The sequence below is a fragment of the Notolepis coatsorum genome, assembly GCF_963971535.1.
Source record: "Notolepis coatsorum genome assembly, chromosome: 14".
NCBI classification, from domain to species: Eukaryota; Metazoa; Chordata; class Actinopteri; order Aulopiformes; family Paralepididae; genus Notolepis; species Notolepis coatsorum.
This window is the reverse complement of record NC_140178.1, coordinates 16650557-16672058: the sequence shown is the minus strand read 5'-3', so window position 1 is coordinate 16672058 and position 21502 is coordinate 16650557. Positions and strand designations below refer to the sequence as shown.

The following is a 21502-nucleotide window of genomic DNA, read 5'->3' as shown; positions in this document are numbered from 1 at the left end:
TTCATTTAGCCAGCATCACTAACACCGTGCACATGCAAATATTATCCACAGGCTGCATTAGCAGCCAGCAGCCAATGTGATACATTACATCCAAGCTAGCGTGATAACGCTAGTAGTTATTAGCATCCAAGCTAGAAACTGCTAGGCTGCCTGCTTATGCTTACAGTACCTGCAATAATGTTGTCATCCTCCTGGACAGATAAGACTTGTTAAATCATAATATCCACATGTGTGTTGTGCTGGTCCTCAGTAAATGTCCCGCTATTAAAGTGCTAAATGTTAGATACACTAATATAGAGGTTTCGAACATGGTTGCTCTCAGTGCTCTGTTAATAAAATTTTCAATCAATCAATCCCGCGAGGGGAGAAACAGCCGTGTAGCTACAGAGCTGCAGTCGTAGGAGCCATACTCTGATTGGATTTGCAAGGCTGCCAATCATTCAATCTCCGTGTATTGGATGTCAAGGGCTGTCAATCATTAAATCCTCCATTCAATGGCAAGAGTTTAAATGCACAGACCGTGCTTAGATGACATTAATAGCCTATTTTGATTGGCTATTATTTATTATTTATTTAACCCTGGGTCAACCTGTGCAGTTATTCTGCACAAATAATTACTGCAGGCATTACTGCAGTGCAGGCCTGCTCAGAGCTGTCAATTTTGGGCATTTTTGAAGAAAAAAAAATTCACTGGAATTTTTTTTAGAGGAAAACATTTATAATAAAAAAAAACAATAATAATAATAATATATATATATATATATATATATATATATATATATATATAAAAAATATATATATATTATATATATAGGTATATGTAAATTAATAATAATTATGAATTATGAGTGAATTTGTGTTTCACGTGTTGTCATAGAGAAACCTCCACTGGTGTGAACGTAGCCTAAAGTGGTTAAAGGATCAATAGGCGGCAGCCGATTTTTGTCAACATTTTAGATTTCTTATTATATCTCAACAGTAATCGATAGTATGCAAAGAAAATAAGACTAAAACAACGACATCCAATCAAACGAACGACCAAGTCAAATGATTGGAACGAGCGAGCTGTCAATCAAACCCTCTAGTGACACATGCGCTTGTTATGCACACAACAATTGCGTGCGTACACAAAGGCCTGCTGCTAACAAAGGCCTGCTAGCTACCTAGCGGGGCGTGGCTTTGGAGGCGTCCTGATGCGTTTTGATCGGGAAGGGCGTTGTCAAATTCGGTTGAAGGATTAAAAAATATCTCCAAAATCTGCCCAAAACCAACGGCCTATTGCTCCTTTGAGTGTAAACAACATGGAATCCACCCCCCCCCCCCCCCCGTCCCGTCCCAAACACATACAAACAAACACTCCATTGTTAGGTAGTTACGGCAGAGCTGTTAAGCAACTTAATGCACAATTTAGTGCGATTTCCCCAAAATGTCGACACAACAGTTCCAAACAATAGGCATTGTAGAATGACTAGAGTAGAGTAGGAGCCAGCAGAGATGTCGGGCTTATTCAGTCAACTTATAATGAGAGGTCCTAAAAATCATTGGCTTCATGAGTCTATATTCTGGTATAAAACCTTTAGTTTAGTGCGATTTCCCCCAAAATGTCTACACGACAGTTCCAAGCAATAAGCCTTGTAAAATGACTCCGCCAGGGGATGGTGTAGCAGGGTCCTGCGTGAGAGGAAGACCTACCACAAGGAAGGGGTGGAGGAGCAGCATCAGCAGCTGGGCCAGAATCCTCTTCCTCACCTCCCCCTGGAACTGGATCAGCCCACAGAACCTGCGGCACACCAAACAACACGTCATCAACACGTCATCAACACATGTGGTCCTTTCCCCCCCCCTCTGGTCCTTTCCCCCTCTGGTCCTTTCCCTCTCTCTGGTCCTTTCCCCTCTCTGGTCCTTCCCTCTCTCTGGTCCTTTCCCCCTCTCTGGTCCTTTCCCCTCTCTGGTCCTTTCCCCCTCTGGTCCTTTCCCCTCTCTGGTCCTTTCCCCCCTCTGGTCCTTTCCCCCCTCTCTGGTCCTTTCCCCCCCCCCTCTGGTCCTTTCCCTCTCTCTGGTCCTTTCCCCCTCTGGTCCTTTCCCCCTCTCTGGTCCTTTCCCCCCTCTCTGGTCCTTTCCTCCTCTCTGGTCCTTTCCCCCTCTGGTCCTTTCCCCATCTGGTCCTTTCCCCCCTCTCTGGTCCTTTCCTCCTCTCTGGTCCTTTCCTCCTCTCTGGTCCTTTCCCCCTCTGGTCCTTTCCCCCCTTTCTGGTCCTTTCCTCCTCTCTGGTCCTTTCCTCCTCTCTGGTCCTTTCCCCCCCCTCTCTGGTCCTTTCCCCCTCTGGTCCTTTCCCCCTCTGGTCCTTTCCCCCCTCTCTGGTCCTTTCCCCCCTCTCTGGTCCTTTCCTCCTCTCTGGTCCTTTCCCCCTCTGGTCCTTTCCCCCCTCTCTGGTCCTTTCCTCCTCTCTGGTCCTTTCCTCATCTCTGGTCCTTTCCCCCCTCTGGTCCTTTCCTCCTCTCTGGTCCTTCCCTCTCTCTGGTCCTTTCCCCCCTCTCTGGTCCTTTCCCCTCTCTGGTCCTTTCCCCCCTCTCTGGTCCTTTCCTCCTCTCTGGTCCTTTCCCCCCCTCTGGTCCTTTCCCCCCTCTGGTCCTTTTCCCTCTCTGGTCCTTTCCTCTCTCTGGTCCTTTCCCCTCTCTGGTCCTTTCCCCCCTCTCTGGTCCCCCCCCCCCCCCCCTCTGGTCCTCCCCCCCCCTCGCCACGGTGTATCACGTGTTGTATGTACAGCACGGCCTCGTCAGAAAACAGAAACGAACGACCACAGGGGACAAGGTACTTAATTTACATATTTTAAGCGAGACCGGGCTGCTATGGAGAGGAGACTCACACGGCTACAGCGGAGAGGATCTTCTGGACGTCCTTGGACTTCTTGATCTTTTCCTTGCAGAGAGACAGCAGGTCCATGCAGAACGGGTGACTTAAGATAAAGATAAGATAAGATATTCCTTTATTGATCCCCTTGGGTTAATTCATAGCAGCATGGGGAGGGGTGGGGTATAGGTATGGGCAGGGTAATAGTAGAAAGACATACATATAGGCAATCAAATTTGAAAAATTTAGAGCTAACATAGGTGCAGATGAGGGTCTGTATGCCCTATCAGTTATATTATACATGACATGTCCTAAGAGACAGAGAGGACAGACAAGGCAGAGAGAGGACAGACATGACAGAGAGAGGACAGACATGACAGAGAGAGAGGACAGACATGCAGAGAGAGAGGACAGACATGACAGAGAGAGAGAGGACAGACATGACAGAGAGAGGACAGACATGACAGAGAGAGGACAGACATGCAGAGAGAGAGGACAGACATGACAGAGAGAGAGGACAGACATGACAGAGAGAGAGAGGACAGACATGACAGAGAGAGAGAGGACAGACACGGCAGAGAGAGGACAGACAGAGTTCAGCGTCGTCTCTCTTTGGTCAGAAACAACGTCACCACATCCGTAATGCTCTCTTTGATGCTCACTTCTCTTGGGTGGTGAATATCTCAAAGCAGCTGTTAGCGAGCATCTGATCCAGCATCTTCAGGAAGGGATCGGATACCCTGCGGAGAGATGGGGTCAAACCGTTAACTCTCAGCAGGGCGGTACCAACTGGAACCAGAGAGAAGCCTACATGCAGTGAGCATAATCACAAACCAAAATGCCACTTCAGAAACAGGAAAAGTGTCACTTTTTTAGTAAAGAAAATGTTAACTTTTCGTAATGTTTAATTTATACACATTTATGGTATAAAAAAATGTATAATGGAGTAAACATCTGAATTTAGATTAATTTTTTTTTTTTTTTAAACCCTACCCATTGTTAGAAGCCTTAATTTTACACACAACACTGACCCAACAAAATGAGCCAATTAGAAATTTTATAGATGAAAATTATCAACAGAAAATAATCATAATTGAGAGACGAAGAATATATATCTGGCTGGCGTGGATGTCAGATAGGGGGGTGTGGACGTCAGATAGGGGGGTGTGGACGTCAGATAGGGGGGTGTTGATGTCAGATAGGGGGGGCGTTGACCCCCCAAAAAAGTTGAAAACCACTGATGTAGACGTAGAAATGTCCCCTCTATACAGTATGCATACTGTAGACGCATCAAGATGGGATCTGACAGGAATAATGAGTTGTTTTTTTAAATCAGTGCATCTCTAAATATATATACATTCTGTGTTTCTGTTTGGAGAGTTGACACACGCCAGTATGTCTGTCTGTCATCGCCGAATAATAAAGACTTCAACATGAAATCAAAACACTGAAATGTCATTAGCAATCTGACTAAATCTTCATATATCTCGTGGTTATTCCGTGTCGACAGCTGAGGATGTTTCACATTAACACTTTAAATGAGCAGGACGCGGGCCAACAAGGGAAACACAAGATCAGCGTTTCATTTAGACGAGACCGGTGACGCTTAAAGCACAATGTATTTGCTGGTCGTCACGCGTCTAGTTTTTTTACCAACGCATTTCCAGTTCCGCGTTCTGCAATCTGATTGGCCACTGACGTTTCTGGTGCGATCTGATTGGCCACTGACGTTTCTGGTGCGATCTGATTGGCCACTGACGTTTCTGGTCATGCGACATGTGCGCCCCAATCGCGTGACGCCTGTATCTGCGCCCATTTCCGCCTCGAACAGCCTGCAAACTACCTAACGACGCCTAGTTTATCACTGGTTAAGCTTAGGCGACTCTTTCGAAGTTGGTTAAGGTTCGAGTTTGGAATCAGGGCTGGTGTTCCATCGCCCTGCTCTAAAGACAAACTCTAACCTTAACCAACTTCGAAAGAGTCGCCTAAGCTTAACCGGTGATAGAAACAGGCGTCACACGATTGGTGCAGATGTCACACGACCAGAAACGTCAGTGGCCAATCAGATCGCAGAATGTGGAACTGGGTTGGCCGTCACTGAGGAGGCGACACACACGAGTCTACTCAGCTTCAGCTTCTCTTCTCTCCCTGCCGAGTGTCCCAAGTGTGTCTATAGTGATGCTATAGCCGTGTGTGTGTGTGTGTGTGTGTGTGCGTGTGCGTGTGCGTGTGCGTGTGTGTGTGTGTGTGTGTGAGAGGTTGGATGACCTTCAGACTGTGGTTTAAAGGCGTAACTATCATTGGTATTTGTTTATTGGTAAACTTCCCGCTTACATCACAACACTGTTGGAATGGAATCTTGGAACCTATTCTACACGTTCAAATGGCCGGTTGGTTCTTAGGGTTCCTCCAGTTTGCTCTGAAATATGAAACACTGCTTTTTCCTTTGATACTTCCAACTCCTGGAATGCGGCTCCAACTGACTCTGAAGCTTCTTCCTTCTCTTGCTGCATTTAAAAGCATGATCTCCGACCACTGTGTGTGTCCACTTGTAACTGTCTTAGCTGATTTTCTTTCATTGTTTATTCTTATCTACCTGTATGTATGGAATGAATGTGGCGAGAGCAGGCTCCAGATCAGTCTGTAAGCTTGTCGTCGCTGTAAAGGAGGGTAACCTCACAAGTAGAAATAAGGGTATGAAATAGGGATGCTGGATATTGGCTTTTTTACCGATATACCGATATTGTCCAACTCTTCATTTCCGATACCGATATCAACCGATACCGATATATGCAGAGTCCCCCCCCCCCCCCCCCCCCCCCCCCCCCCCCCAAAAAAAGGAATAATTTCAGGTAATTAACATTACATATCTCTTGTCGTGGAATTAACACAACATTATGCATACTTTTGACAATAAAAAATATCAGAATGTGTTCTTACTTGCTTGCCTGGGTAAATAAAGGTTAAATAAATAAATAAAATAAAAAAGATTTAAACCGATATCACATTTTAATGCCAATATCGGCCGATAATATCGGACATCCCTAGTTTGAAGTGAAAAGGTGTACCTGTTAGGGAGGTGGTCTCTGAAGTGAAAAGGTGTACCTGTTAGGGAGGTGGTCTCTGAAGTGAAAAGGTGTACCTGTTAGGAAGGTGGTCTCTGAAGTGAAAAGGTGTACCTGTTAGGGAGGTGGTCTCTGAAGTGAAAAGGTGTACCTGTTAGGGAGGTGGTCTCTGAAGTGAAAAGGTGTACCTGTTAGGGAGGTGGTCTCTGAAGTGAAAAGGTGTACCTGTTAGGGAGGTGGTCTCTGAAGTGAAAAGGTGTACCTGTTAGGGAGGTGGTCTCTGAAGTGAAAAGGTGTACCTGTTAGGGAGGTGGTCTCTGAAGTGAAAAGGTGTACCTGTTAGGGAGGTGGTATCTGAAGTGAAAAGGTGTACCCGTTAGGGAGGTGGTCTCTGAAGTGAAAAGGTGTACCTGTTAGGGAGGTGGTGTGAAGTGAAAAGGTGTACCTGTTAGGGAGGTGGTGTGAAGTGAAGGAAGGTGTACCTGTTAGGGAGGTGGTATCTGAAGTGAAAAGGTGTACCTGTTAGGGAGGTGGTGTGAAGTGAAAGGTGTACCTGTTAGGGAGGTGGTCTCTGAAGTGAAAAGGTGTACCTGTTAGGGAGGTGGTCTCTGAAGTGAAAAGGTGTACCTGTTAGGGAGGTGGTCTCTGAAGTGAAAAGGTGTACCTGTTAGGGAGGTGGTGTGAAGTGAAAAGGTGTACCTGTTAGGAGGTGGTCTCTGAAGTGAAAAGGTGTACCTGTTAGGGAGGTGGTGTGAAGTGAAAAGGTGTACCTGTCGTTGCGGAGGTGGTCTCTGAAGATGGTCAGCAGTGCGTCTGCAAACTGACCCAGAGCGGCGCTGTCCCCCTGGACGCCCTTCAAGTGGTCAAACAGAGACTGGGAGGAGAAGCGAACCTGGAGAGGAGGGGACTGTAGTTATTATACACATACTGTACTACTACTACTACACACACACACTGTACTACTACTACTACACACACACACACTGTACTACACACACACACACACTGTACTACTACTACACCCAATAACACACATACTGTACTACTACACACCCAATAACACACACACTGTACTACTACTACTACTACTACTACTACTACTACTACTACACAAACAGACACTGTACTACTACTACTACTACTACTACTACACACACACACACACACACACACAACACACACTGTACTACTACTACTACTACTATGTCTACTACACACACACTCACACACACAGTACTACTACACACCCAATACACACACACACACACACACACACACACACACACACACACACACACACACACACACACACACACACACACACACACACACACACACACACACACACACACACACACACACACACACACACACACACACACAGCTATCTGCCAATATTAGCTTTACAGTTATTTGTAATTGGTATGAATGAAGACCACTGAAGACCTCAACTAGGGTAACATATTTTGAGTGTGTTACTTTTACACAACTTGCCAAGTATTCGTCTCAGTAATAAAACAGCGCGGTGAGTGTGTACCCAAAATGTAGTACTCGTAGTTTGCTCGCAAAAAAATGGTATTGGCAATAGTGAATCATACACGCACAATACACACACACACACGCGCGCGCACACACACAAAATGCCTGAAGAAATTGGCCACCATAGCAGACGCCTAGAATAACAGAATGTGATACGCGACGATCGCTTATTGTGTCGTATTGAATGTGTCTGAAGACGAGGAGCCTTGGAAAGAGAGACGGGGCAAGTTTCATTACAGAGCGATGACATCATCAGAGCAAAACATTGAGTAATGACAGCATCCCGTCACTGTCGTACTCAGGTGCCGTAGAGCAACAGGAGCAAACAGGCAGACAGAGACAGGACGGATATTTAACAGACTTTTATTGAGTAACTTTCCCCATCTAGTCTCTGGTGAAATGAGAACCTAACATTTAGGATAAGACAAGATAAGATGTTCCTTTATTGATCCCCTTGGGTTAATTCGGAGTCATAGCAGCATGGGGGAGGGGAGGGTAGGTACAGGTATGATAAAGATGAGGGGTCTATATGCCCTATGTGGGTTATATTATACGTTACAATAATTTAATTATTTTTTGTATCCACTTTTTCCTCCTTATTTTTCTATTTTTTCTCCCATCCCAATTTCGCTGTTTCCAATTCTCCCCTCCTTGAACGTTGCTCGCATATGCCCCCCACAGGTCGTCGTAGGGAGGATAGAAGGCAAGCCTTGCATTACGTGTCCCCTCCAGTACACGAGGAGGCAGCCTGTCACATCTTTTCACCAGCCAGCGCGGACTCTCATTGGCGAGGAGTAACGTGTGGGGAGGCTCACACACTACCCCCGCTATTTCCTGTCTCTGCTGTGCAGGCGTCCCCCAACCGACCTGTAGGAGTCGCTGTCCACAACGTCCAGATTACCACCCATCGACTTCCACCCGCTGACTCTGCCAATTGAGCCAGTATGACGGCCGGCCCAAGCCGGGGGCAACGCCGACAGCCGGATTTGAACCCGGTGTCTCTTGCGTTGGTGACGAGCGCAATGTCCGCTGCGCCAGCCAGCCGCCCTACGTTACAATAAATTTGAATCTGAAAGTATATTACGAGCAAGAGTAAAAGTATACAGTATACACAAGGTGCAGTATACACAAATCATACGTTGTAGTCTGTGCAGGTTCTGGTGGTTAAGAGTCAGACACACTTATTCAAGTTGGACTCCATCACCGTTGTGACGAAAGGGGAGGATACAGGAATCGACAGGGTGCTTGAACTGTGGAACTCTCTGAACTGTGTGTGTGTTAGTGTGTGTGTTAGTGTGTGTGTGTGTGTGTGTGTGTGTGTGGTGTGTGTGTGTGTGAGTGATCCGGTGTGTTCGGCCCAATAGGGATGGATGAAGTTTTGGCTCAATTTCCACCACAGTCCTGTCCAAACATATCAGCCTACAGTACCCAGTCTCTGAGGGTCCATCTGATGTAGGGGAGAGGCCAGGGGGGGGGGGGGGGGGGAGAGGAGAGAGAGAGAGAGAGAGAGAGAGAGAGAGAGAGAGAGAGAGAGAGAGAGAGAGAGAGAGAGAGAGAGAGAGAGAGAGAGAGAGAGAGAGAGAGAGAGAGAGAGAGAGAGAGCGAGAAAAGAGAGAGAGAGAGCGAGAAAAGAGGGAGAGAGGATGGAGAGAAGAGAGAGAGAGAGAGAGAGAGAGAGAGAGAGAGAGAGAGAGAGAGAGAGAAAAGAGGGAGAGAGGATGGAGAGAAGAGAGAGAGAGAGAGAGAGAAGAGGGAGAGAGAGGAAGGAGAGAAGAGAGGAGAGAGAGAAGAGAGAGAAAGAGAGAGAGAGAGAGAGAGCGAGGCTGGGGGAGGGGCCACATGGCCTCCTAGGGAATACAGTTTTCACAGCCTCTGTTGGCAGGAGTTCAGCTTTACCGACCTCGCTGCACCTATTAAAAAGGCATTCACCTTATTTGTCTTTATTATATCCACAAACACTGGGGGTTAAAAATAACCAAACTGCCACAAATCACTCCTGAGCGAGCAGGACCCCCTCTAGAAGCACAGCCACCCGCAGGTGGAGAGACAGACAGAAGGGGGTGGAGGCTCCAGGCCTGGCCTGGTGGAGTGACGGGAGCAGGGGGTCAGGAGCGGGAAGCGGTCGACACGGTTTTTAGAAGCTTTCATTCATCACTGAGACACACAGGTTCAGATGGGAAAAAAAACATGTCTGCCAGTAGCTCCACAAGGCCGACTGCAGATCAGCCTGTTCTGGATGAGAACAGCTTCAGATCAGTTTGTTCTGGATGAGAACAGCTTCAGATCAGTTTGTTCTGGATGAGAACAGCTTCAGATCAGTTTGTTCTGGATGAGAACAGCTCCTGATCAGTTTGTTCTGGATGAGAACAGCTTCAGATCAGTTTGTTCTGGATGAGAACAGCTTCAGATCAGTTTGTTCTGGATGAGAACAGCTCCTGATCAGTTTGTTCTGGATGAGAACAGCTTCAGATCAGGTTGTTCTGGATGAGACCAGCTCCTAATCAGATTGTTCTGGATCGTTGTTGCTGCTATATTGTTTACAAGGACAGAAAGTAGAGACAGGGCCCAAAGTAACACAACCTGTTTCCTCTCAGAGGGTTAGCTGGTCAGGGGGTTGGAGTCGACTACATGAGGAGCTCTGGCGCCACCTGTTGGCCAAACTCATAACAAAACAACCAAACTTTGTCTCGGATAACTGGGCTGACAGCAGAACCTGACACTGTGATAACAGACAACCGTAAAAAGAACATATTAACACACTACAGTCAATAAGGCAAGTTGACCTTTGCACTAGTTCTGGTCTGGATGAACAATGGTTTTATTGTTGGGATTTGTGTACTTTACTAGATCCCACATTGACAGAGTACTCAAATTCAATAATACCACACTAGGGCCATGACACAGTAATATTGTGATTGTACATTTTTGGTCATTTTCATGTCTTTACTACTATCTACTATGTACTATGTCTATACTACTATACTACTATGATACTATGTCTATACTATTATCTACTGTGTACTATGTTAATACTACTATGTTACTATGGTTATACTACTATCTACTATGTTACTACTGTATGTCTATCTATACTACTATGCTACTATGTCTATACTACTATCTACTATGTATTGTTACTATGTCTATACTACTAGTATCTACTATGTCTAAACTACTACCAGTACCACCACCTACCATGTTAATATGGCTATACTACTGTGTACAATGTATATATACTACCATCTACAATGTACTATGCTACTATGTATATACTACTATGTACTATGCTACAGTACTATGTCTATACTACTACCTACTATAATAGTACTACTATGTACTATGCTACTATAATGACAACATAGAATGGTTAATTTGGTCAAGAAGGACAATTTTGTGATTGTCTTTTCCCCAACATGCGCCATCCAGTGGTGTCTGCCACGCGTCAATACTTTTACCAACTAACTTGCATTTTTCCGCGATCTGATTGGCCACTGACGTTTCTGGTCATGTGACATCTGCGCCAATCGTGTGACGTCTGTTTCTTTCACCGGTTAAGCTTAGGCACTCTTTCGAAGTTGGTTAAGGTTAGAGTTTGTCTTAAGAGCAGGGCGATAGAACACCAGCCCTGATTCCAAACTCTAACCTTAACCAACTTCGAAAGAGTCGCCTAAGCTTAACCAGTGATAAACTAGGCGTTATGTAGTTTGCAGGCGGAAATAGGCGCAGAAACAGGCATCACGCGATTGGCGCACATGTCACATGACCAGAAACGTCAGTGGCCAATCAGATCGCGGACAAATGCAAGTTAGTTGGTAAAAGAATAGACGCGTCTGTCTGCCACAGGAGTCCTTAGTTACCATGGCGACCACTCACTGCATGACTCACAGCACTGTGGTCGTTATTCATTTCAAACATCTTTAAAACTTTGAAACACATTTCACCTCAAGATGCAGTAATAAATGATATGTACTCAACATAAAATTAAATGTACCGATTTTCTCTGAATGTGTTTATTTAGCAAGAAGCTGTTTTGTTGTTTCTGCCATCTTTAATGCTACGGATTTCTCCATTCAGAACTACCACAGTGATCCGTCTCCTCATTAAGACTCTCTCTGGCCAGGGACATACAGGCAGGTCCAGGGATATTTGGACAGACTTTCATCTTTAATTTGTTAAATGGTAAATGGTGCCTTTATATAGCGCTTTCATCCAAAGTGCTTCACAATTGGTTCCTCACATTCACCCATTCATTCACACACCGACGGTGGAGGCAGCCATGCAAGTTGCCCAACCTGCTCATCGGGAGCAGTCAGGGGTTAAGTGAGTGTCAAGGACACTTCGACACACTGCCCGAGAGAGGAGCGGGAATTGAACCGGGAACCTCCGGATTACCAGACGACTGTTCTACCACCCGAGCCACTGTTGCCTGTTTACATCCAAATCTGTTTACATCCAAATCGGGTGAAAATGGACCTATCTCAAACCCTGCCCTCTTTTCTTGATCCTCCAATCACAACTGTCGCTTACCTCGGACAATGTCCGAGGTAAGCGACAGTTGTGATTGGAGGATCAAGAAAAGAAGGCAGGGTTTGAGATAGGTCCATTGGCTGCTCAGCTGTTCCATGGCCAGATGCGTTATTCCCCACATTCCTATCGTCCATAAGGAGCAGACGAAAGGTCTCTAGAGTTCATTTCAAGTGTGGTATTTGCATTTGGAATCTGTTGCCGTTGTCAACCCTCAATACGAGGTCCAAAGAGCAGTCAGTATCAGTGAAGCAAGCCATCATTAGGCTGAACCCCCCCCCAGAAAAATCCATTGTGGTGGCGTACAGAGCCGAGACGTCGTGTTAATGTCCAAATACTGCATGTATGGACCTGACGGTACACAAGGAACACTCAGGGGCCAGGGCCCCTTCTTCTTATTGATGCCGATTGTGTTGAACCGTGCTTCTCAGTTCACCCTTCAACCCGTCTCTCTCCTAATGATGTATTTAAACATCGCAAGCCATTGGAACCAGTTCAACTAGAGAGAATAAATTGGATTATTCTTTTTCTAAAACTGTCCTCTCCAATTATCGCAGAGCGAGTGGCGCATATATTTAACCTTTCCATCGCTCAACGGGCAGATTTTCCGAAATCGGCCAAGTGATTCCTTTACATAAAGGAGGAGATGCACACTCCTACGCAGAGCTGCCTACTCTACAGCCTGCTACTGTATAAACACCTCTGCCCCAAAAGGGCCAAAATGTGCACCAAATCCGGACATCCGTGACCAAATAATGAAAGGAAATGCAGCCGTAACTCTTGAATTGGGTGTATACAGATGATTTAAATTAATGTGTGCAAAACTGTTTAACATTTTTGGATGCGTGTGTGTCACTCTAGCCACTCTTCACTGCTACCCGCTCTCTTCCCAATAGGCAATAAATAAAACATTTTCGCTTTATTGCCTTTTCGATGAAGAGTTGACCACTAAGTGTGTCTGACCACCAGAACCTGCACGGACTACAATGTATGATGTATATCAGGGGTCAGCAACCTTTTTGACATGCAGTGCCAGTTTGAAATATAGTTGTAACTAGTGTGCCTTATCAACAATATTCCATGCATCGTATTTTTTCCCCCTCATAATCAGGTATTTTTAATGATATTTTTACATTATTACATTATTATTGTTATTATTAACAATATTTATTATGATGGTTGTATCAACCCTAAATCTGAGTTGGGGCGGGGGTGCAATGCAGACAAACAGTTTTGCTTTACTGAGCTCCGTTATCTGGGGGCTGTAGTTGGTCACTTTAAGCTGCACACCGGAGCATCTTTTAATCCAGCTGTTTGCTGTTCTCTGATATTTTCTGACATTTCGTTGATGCGTCGCTCGACACTTCAAGCTGACATGGGGATATCTTTTATCCTTGATTTGATTGTCTCTTTGTTTGGCAAGCCTTCAAACAAAACATCTGAGCTACAGAGAAAAGCCTCCTTGATATACTCACCATCAGTGAATGGCTTTCCACATTTCGCAATGCAATGAGCAATGCGATAGCTTGCTTCAGTTGCATGGTTTTTAGCAGTCGTGAACACTTTGAGGGTGCTGGCTTGCTTTCCATGCCTGATCTTTGAAACTTTTTTGATGCTTCGTCTCAAAATGGCGTTTCACACCTGACGTTCTGCAAACTACATTTTCTAAACATAAAGTACACACAGCACGGTCCTTCTGACACACAAACCCGTAGTCGTCTGTCCACAAGGGCTGGAATGCCCGAATTTCCTTTGCTTTAACTTTCTTAGCGGGGGTTGCCATCATGAAAGACGGCACATACAGAATGCAACCGCAGCACTGTATGATTACCTGGGAACTGCGCGCGGGCGCGGGAGGCCAGCTGACTGCTGAGCACCATGGGAACAGCTGTATAGCTGTCATAGGGGTGTGCAAAACAGTCGACTTACAAAAAAGAACCCGTGGGAGGATTTCAACAAGATAAATGCGACAACAGTGCAAAATATTTCACTATAATATAAAAAAGAAAAATAATGCCTAGGGTTGCCTACCCCTGATGTATATCATGCCAGTCAGGGTACCAATGTGTATACTGCACCTTGTGTATACTGCACCTTGTGTATACTGCACCTTGTGTATACTGTTTACTTTTACTTTTACTCATAGCATATATTCAGACTCAATTTCTTTATTGCCTATATCTATTGTAAATTGTATAATATAACTAATAGGGCATACAGACCCTCATCTGCACCTTTGTTTACACTGTTCTCATATCTTTATATTCAGAGTTAATTATATCGTTTACACCGTTTATTTTTCTCATATTTCTTATATTCAGATAAAATTGTATGGCCTATATTTATGTCTTTCTTCTATTACGCTGCGCATACCATACCTGTACCTACCTGTACCTCCCCTCCCCACCCCCCATGCTGCCCAAATGTCCCCAAGGGGATCAATAAAGGAATATCTTATCTTATCCAGGGTATCTACAGGTTTCAAAAGTACAATTTAAGACGTTCTAATACCACTTAAGAGCAACATTTTATACCAATTTCACGACCATACTAGCAAGATTTAAATTCTTGCGCATTCCATGCAATCTCTCGCCAGATGCACCAAGCTTCCAGTAGCGCCTTGAATACAAAAACATTTCATATATTGATGGTTGAAACGCAAAACCTTCTATCTGAAAATTTCACTTTTTTGAGAAAACAAAAGAAACGCAGAATGCAAATACAATACACTGCTTTTGGCTTTTGGAAGATATCTTGCAGACAGACTGAATAGGTGCAGATAGGAGGTTTCTCATCATCCAAAGTGAAATAATAAAATAAAAAAAATTGCAGATAAGAGGTTTTGCCTTTCAGCCATCGATATTAAATATTATTTATATTCAATACCTGTGCAAATGAAATGTAAGACTTTTGAATACCTTTCAAGGCCTTAAATTGAGAATTATGAATTCAAGACTATTTAAGACTGTTTAATACACCGCAGGTACCCTGTGTGGTTAGTACCTGTGCTACTTACAGGTCTGGGGAGAGGAGGTCTTTCTAATACCCCACAGATACCCTGGTATGTTATGTTACCGCCCTGTAGCTCTCACCTCCATAGCCATGAAGTGCTTTGAGAAGCTAGTGAAGGGCTACATCTGTTCCTCCCTCCCCATCAACCTGGACCCCCTGCAATTTGCATACCGCCCCAACACGGAGGACGCCATAGCCCATGTGCTGCACACAGCAGCATCACACCTGGACAAGAGGCAGGGAAACTATGTGAGAATGCTGTTCATTGACTACAGCTCAGCATTCAATACCATAGTCCCCTCCAAACTCATAGCCAAGCTCAGGGACCTGGGCTTGAACTATGACCTCTGCCAGTGGGTCTTGGACTTCCTGACGGGTAGACCCCAGGTGGTGAGAGCAGGCAACTGCACCTCCTCATCCATCACGCTCAACATAGGGGCCCCCCAGGGCTGTGTTCTGAGTCCCCTCCTCTACTCCCTGTACACACACGACTGTGTGGCACAGTGGAACAACAACACAATCATCAAATTTGCTGACGACACAGTAGTGGTGGGCCTGATCTCTGCCAACGACGAGAGGGCCTACCTGGAAGAGGTAAAGAATCTGTTGCAGTGGTGTCAGGAGAACTGCCTCTCCCTGAACATCAGCAAAACAAAAGAGATGATTGTGGACTTCAGGAGGTCGGGGGTCAGGGACTACAGCCCCCTCAGCATCAACGGGGCACCGGTTGAGAGAGTGAACAGTTTCAAGTACCTCGGAGTCCACATATCCGAGGACTTGACATGGACCACACACATTGACAGTGTTGTGAAGAAGGCACGACAACGCCTCTACTTCCTCAGGCGCCTAAGGAAGTTCCAAGTCAGTCAGAAGATCCTTAAGAACTTCTACTCATGCACAATAGAGAGCATCCTGATGCAATATCACCTCCTGGTTTGGGAACAGCACCGCACAAGACCATAGCAGACTACAGAGAGTGGCCCGTTCAGCCGAACGCACAATTGGAGGGGGGCTTCCCACTCTCCAAGACATTTACAACAAGCGGTGCATGGGTAAGGCTAAGAGAATGATCAAAGACTCCAGCCACCCAAACAACTGCCTCTTTGAACTGCTGCGGTCAGGCAAGCGATACCGGAGTCTCATGGCAAGCACAGAGAGACTAAGAAGAAGCTTCTATCCTCAGGCCATCAGAATGCTAAATGACAATAACACTATGTAACCATCAAATGCACTCACAGCACACACATCCACATGCACACACTCACTTTAAACAAACAACTTACTGCAGCACCCACTTTAGAACACCTAAACACACTTTATATTTATTGGCAAAGAATTTGCACTACAACCCATACCTCATTACACCTTACTGTAAATTGTACCTAAATTGTACCTCATCCCATTTCTGCATTGTACTGTATAGTATATTGTATTGTAACTCAGTTACTTTTCTACTCTGCATTGTACATTGTATATATGTATATATTGAACACTTTTGTCTACGTACTTGACTTCTTTTTATACTTACTATACTTATTTTATACTTATCTATTTTTATCTAGCACAATCTCTGGAGCAAAACAGAAAGAAGCATTTTATATAAAAGTATTCTGTACTGTTCTGTATGACAACTAATAAAGAAACTTGAAACTTATCTTCCATCATGTCTCCCCCCCAGGCCCGGCCTATAGGTGGTGTTGACCTACCGTGGACTCGGTCAGGCCGCCCACCGACACGGTGAGGCCCAGCAGGGTGTGGTACTGGTACTGAGGCAGGCCCAGCAGCTGGGCGATGTGGGGGTAGGCTTGAGACTCAGCGGTCCAGTTCAGGATCTCCCTCCCCTCCCTGGAAACACACAGCCCAAGCACAGGGACCAGGGCCAAGTTAAACACCAGCAGTCACTGAGAAGCCGTTCCACCTGAGGCCCCGCGCGCGCACCCCACCCTCCCCCGCGTGCACCCCTGCGCACGTGCTCTAGCGCTCAACAGAAAATGCTGCCGTGTAGTTTAAGAGCAAGAAATTAGCTGAAACCGGGAAGTGATCCTATTAAGATTTAATAGGTTAATCCTGCGCCCCGAGACAGTGAAGTCAACGTCTGAGAACACGCAGCACTGTTTCCTCAAACTAGATATCAGTCAGAGAACACTCAAATGTGTGTTTATGTACAGTATGTGTGTTTATGTACAGTATGTGTGTATTCCCCTGGATGTCAGATATACATTTACATTTAGTCATTTAGCTGAAGCTTTTATCCAAAGCGACTTACAAGTTCTGTACAACAAGTCAGCAGGAAGGGTACAACTCTGGCAGCTAAGGGTCAGTATAGATATAGAGCTGGATCAGATAGAGCTGGATCAGATAGAGCTGGATGTCAGATATAGAGCTGGATGTCAGATATAGAGCTGGATGTCAGATATAGAGCTGGATCAGATAGAGCTGGATGTCAGATATAGAGCTGGATCAGATAGAGCTGGATCAGATAGAGCTGGATGTCAGATATAGAGCTGGATCAGATAGAGCTGGATGTCAGATGTAGAAGCTGGATGTCAGATATAGAGCTGGATCAGATAGAGCTGGATGTCAGATATAGAGCTGGATGTCAGATATAGAGCTGGATCAGATAGAGCTGGATGTCAGATATAGAGCTGGATCAGATAGAGCTGGATGTCAGATATAGAGCTGGATATCAGATATAGAGCTGGATCAGATAGAGCTGGATGTCAGATATAGAGCTGGATCAGATAGAGCTGGATGTCAGATATAGAGCTGGATCAGATAGAGCTGGATGTCAGATATAGAGCTGGATATCAGATATAGAGCTGGATCAGATAGAGCTGGATGTCAGATATAGAGCTGGATGTCAGATATAGAGCTGGATATCAGATATAGAGCTGCTCCGTAGACACTGACTTTATGAGCCTATAGGATGTTTATGTGAGTGTTTTACACCTTCACAATGTTTCAATTCTGGATGGGATTAGTGGAAAACACTAGAATATAAAGCTCATTCTGGTTTGAGAAGTCAACAGTTTACAGCTCAGTGCGCCATGCATCATCGGGACATCTGCGGGTTTGAACAAGTTACATTTAAGACTTTTTAAGACCTTTTAATACCACTTAGAGCTAAATTCAATACCAATTTCACAACCATACTGGCAAAAGAAACAACAACACAGAGCAACACTGAACTGGCGGCTGCACTTGCACGCCATTTTAAATTCTCTTGCGCTAATAGAAGCAGACACACCAAGACATTTTGTCTTTACTGTGATTTGTATGTTGTGTTCGAGATAAATAAAGATCAAATCAAATCATAAATTCAAAGGGTCTCTCTCTCTGATTTATAGTATAGTATAGTACAGGGGTGGCCAACCCGCGGCTCGCGAGCCACATGTGGCTCTTTGCCCGTCAATGTGTGGCTCTTCCATCCATAAAAAAAATAATAATAATAATATTTTCTTTAATTTTTTTGTATGTCACTCATTCCATAAGGACGTAGAATAAACATTTACAGATTTTTTTTTAATGGTCCATTTGCATGTTCTTGGTATCTGAATCTAGGGACATCTATGGATCTCAGGGAATGTATTCCCAGTGTCAGAAATAGTATGTCTGTTACTAGGCTTGAGTAAATTGTAATGAACCAAAGGAGAATATCAATTATATAATTTTTTTTTTTTTTTTTTATCTTTGACTGTGAATAACACCATGCAAACATTTACCAGACCTGAAAAATCTAAGCAAATGAATAAAGGGAAGATGATTAAAGGTTTTGTAGATACAGTACTGAATTCTGCCATCTTTTTTATAATGTACATTTCTCCACCATTTTTCATCATATTGCAACACCGTTTTTTACTAGACATTCACAGAAAGGTAGAGAAACTAACTGTGTTCTGTTTTATGGCAATAACGTTCAGGTTTGTGGGAGATAATCCCCAAAAATAAGAGAAATTAAAAAGTAAATCCAGAAGTCAGATGATTGACAGGGGCTGGCGTGAGCTGGGTAGGGTAGTTTTTCGAAATTCGAAAGCCCCGAGTCTTCCTTCAAAAGACTACACTCACTTTTGGCTGCTCCACTTCCTCCTGTCAATATGCACCGGTTTCCGACTCAATGTCCTGAGATTTCTATAATCTTATATTTCACTAATAACAGTTAAAATCATTGGTAAACAAACGTAATGCTGAAAATATACACTTTTACTGTATATCAACCCTGTGAGGCCCAAATTAAAAAGACACAACTTCAGAGGCCAGAGGGTGGGAAATTTACTATCAAATAGCATTGTGAGGCTGAACAACAGGACCAATTTTTTATTTTTTTAATGGCTAAAAGTGATTTTGTAATTTTGCAACCGTGGGCCTCACAGTGTACTTTTAACCCTGTGAGGCCCAAATAAAAAAGAAATTAGCAACTTCAGAGGCCAGAGGGTGAGACCTATAAACACATGAAGGGTGCCGTGACTGAAAAAAAGGTTGAGAAACGCTGGTATATGGTGTGGCTCTTTGTGATACCACAGTAATTTTTGTGGCTCTTAATCTCTGACTGGTTGGCCACCCCTGGTATAGTATATACAATACTATACAATCTGTAGCTGCATGATGACAATACATTTTAATCTAATCGAATTGTCCTTTAAGTCGACATCAATAGTCGGCGTTTCGCAACCGCGCCACTTAAAATGCTGAAAATCCGCTGACAGTGAAACACGATATACACGATATTGGCGTGCGGCCAATGACACAGCAGCTTCTGATGCTGCCAAGAGAGTGTGGCGCTCGAGGGCAGGACACACAGAGAGAGAGAGAGAGAGAGAGAGAGAGAGAGAGAGAGAGAGAGAGAGAGAGAGAGAGAGAGAGAGAGAGAGAGAGAGAGAGAGAGAGAGAGAGAGAGAGAGAGAGAGAGAGAGAGAGAGAGAGAGAGAGAGAGAGAGAGAGACAGAGACAGAGACAGAGACAGAGAGAGAGAGAGAGGAGAGAGAGAGAGAGAGAGAAGAGAGAGAGAGAGAGAGAGAGAGAGGGCGAGAGACAGAGAGAGGGAGAGACAGAGAGAGACCAGAGAGAGACAGAGAGAGAGAGAGAGAGAGAGAGAGAGAGAGAGAGAGAGAGAGAGAGACCAGAGAGTAGGGCTGGGCGATGAATCGATTGTATCGATTAATTCGAATGAATGATTTTGGAACGATTTTGAAAACGATTTTTTTTCTTCTTTTTTTTCAATATTCACCTTTTATTTTTACAAGAAGTGATGTTTGGTGAAAGTTAGATTTGCACGATTTGTTATGTCCATTTATGTATCATTTATCAACATGTGCGCCGCCATTTTGTTGCTGACGTCACGGTGATGGTTTGGTCTGGCTCCTGGCTTACACTGCTGGTTAGCTGCCTAGTAAACATGGAGTGTCTTGAAGGTCAGTCAGTAAATGCAAAGTTACCTACCAAACAACGGGACCGCGGTGGTTCTTTTTGTATTGCTCCCGGCTGTTCAAACAAATTTTACCGCGTGAAAGAGAGAGGAAAGTTGGTTCATTTCCACAAACTACCAGTGAAAAAAACAGTGTTGTTGGCGCGTTGGCTGGCTGCACTCAAGCGGCGCGATCAGCCTGTTGACAGGGAAGGAAGATCTGCAGCGAACACTTCATTGCCTCGGATTATGTTGTTGAGGGTGTCTTTGAAGAGGACACGCTAAATGCTGCATGTAGCTAGTTAGCTGAACCGTAGCTAGGTAGCCAGCACGCTAAATGCTGCATGTAGCTAGTTAGCTGAACCGTAGCTAGGTAGCCAGCACGCTAAATGCTGCATGTAGCTAGTTAGCTGAACCGTAGCTAGGTAGCCAGCACGCTAAATGCTGCATGTAGCTAGTTAGCTGAACCGTAGCTAGGTAGCCAGCACGCTAATGCTGCATGTAGCTAGTTAGCTGAACCGTAGCTAGGTAGCCAGCACGCTAAATGCTGCATGTAGCTAGTTAGCTGAACCGTAGCTAGGTAGCCAGCACGCTAAATGCTCCGGCGCAGGGCTGACGCTGGTTGAACTGCCTGGGCCGGTCTGTCTGTCGAAGACCGAGGGAACGGCATCGGGCTTCAGCTGATTAGTGGTCTTCTGGACAAACCTCCCATCCTCTTCAAAGACACCCTCAACAACATAATCTGAGGCAATGAAGTGTTCGCTGCAGATCTTCATTCCCTGTCCAACAGGCTGATCGCGCCGCTTGAGTGCAGCCAGCCAATGCGCCAACAACACTGGGACATTCATCTTTGTTGATCAAGAGTAACCTTTTATATATATATAATTTCTTTTATTTTTTTTAAGTGAAGATTGGTGAAAGTTAGGTTTGCACTTCAATCCCAATAGGGAAATTCATCTTGGTTTGATAATTTTTTTGTGTCAAATAAAAACAAATGTTATTTGAATGATTTCCTTGGTGTTTCTAGTTTTCAAGAGAAAATAATCAATTCAAATCAGATTATTATTTATTTTTTAATCTGAGATATTTTTTTTGCCATATCGACCAGCCC

At 44.6% G+C, this 21502-nt stretch overlaps 1 protein-coding gene across 1 annotated transcript in view; it reads right to left on the bottom strand.

Annotated features, from left to right (window-relative positions):
• Window positions 1-21502, bottom strand: part of LOC311240442 (tubulin-specific chaperone D-like) — a gene marked incomplete at its 5' end in the record, with an annotated part of 97657 nt that overhangs the window by 5201 nt on the left and 70954 nt on the right. The window contains 5 exons of the mRNA XM_084329025.1: window positions 1693-1780; window positions 2867-2956; window positions 3513-3590; window positions 6686-6807; window positions 16697-16835. Coding sequence (XP_084185151.1) covers window positions 1693-1780; window positions 2867-2956; window positions 3513-3590; window positions 6686-6807; window positions 16697-16835 — 517 coding nt within the window. The remainder of the gene's footprint in view (window positions 1-1692; window positions 1781-2866; window positions 2957-3512; window positions 3591-6685; window positions 6808-16696; window positions 16836-21502) is intronic.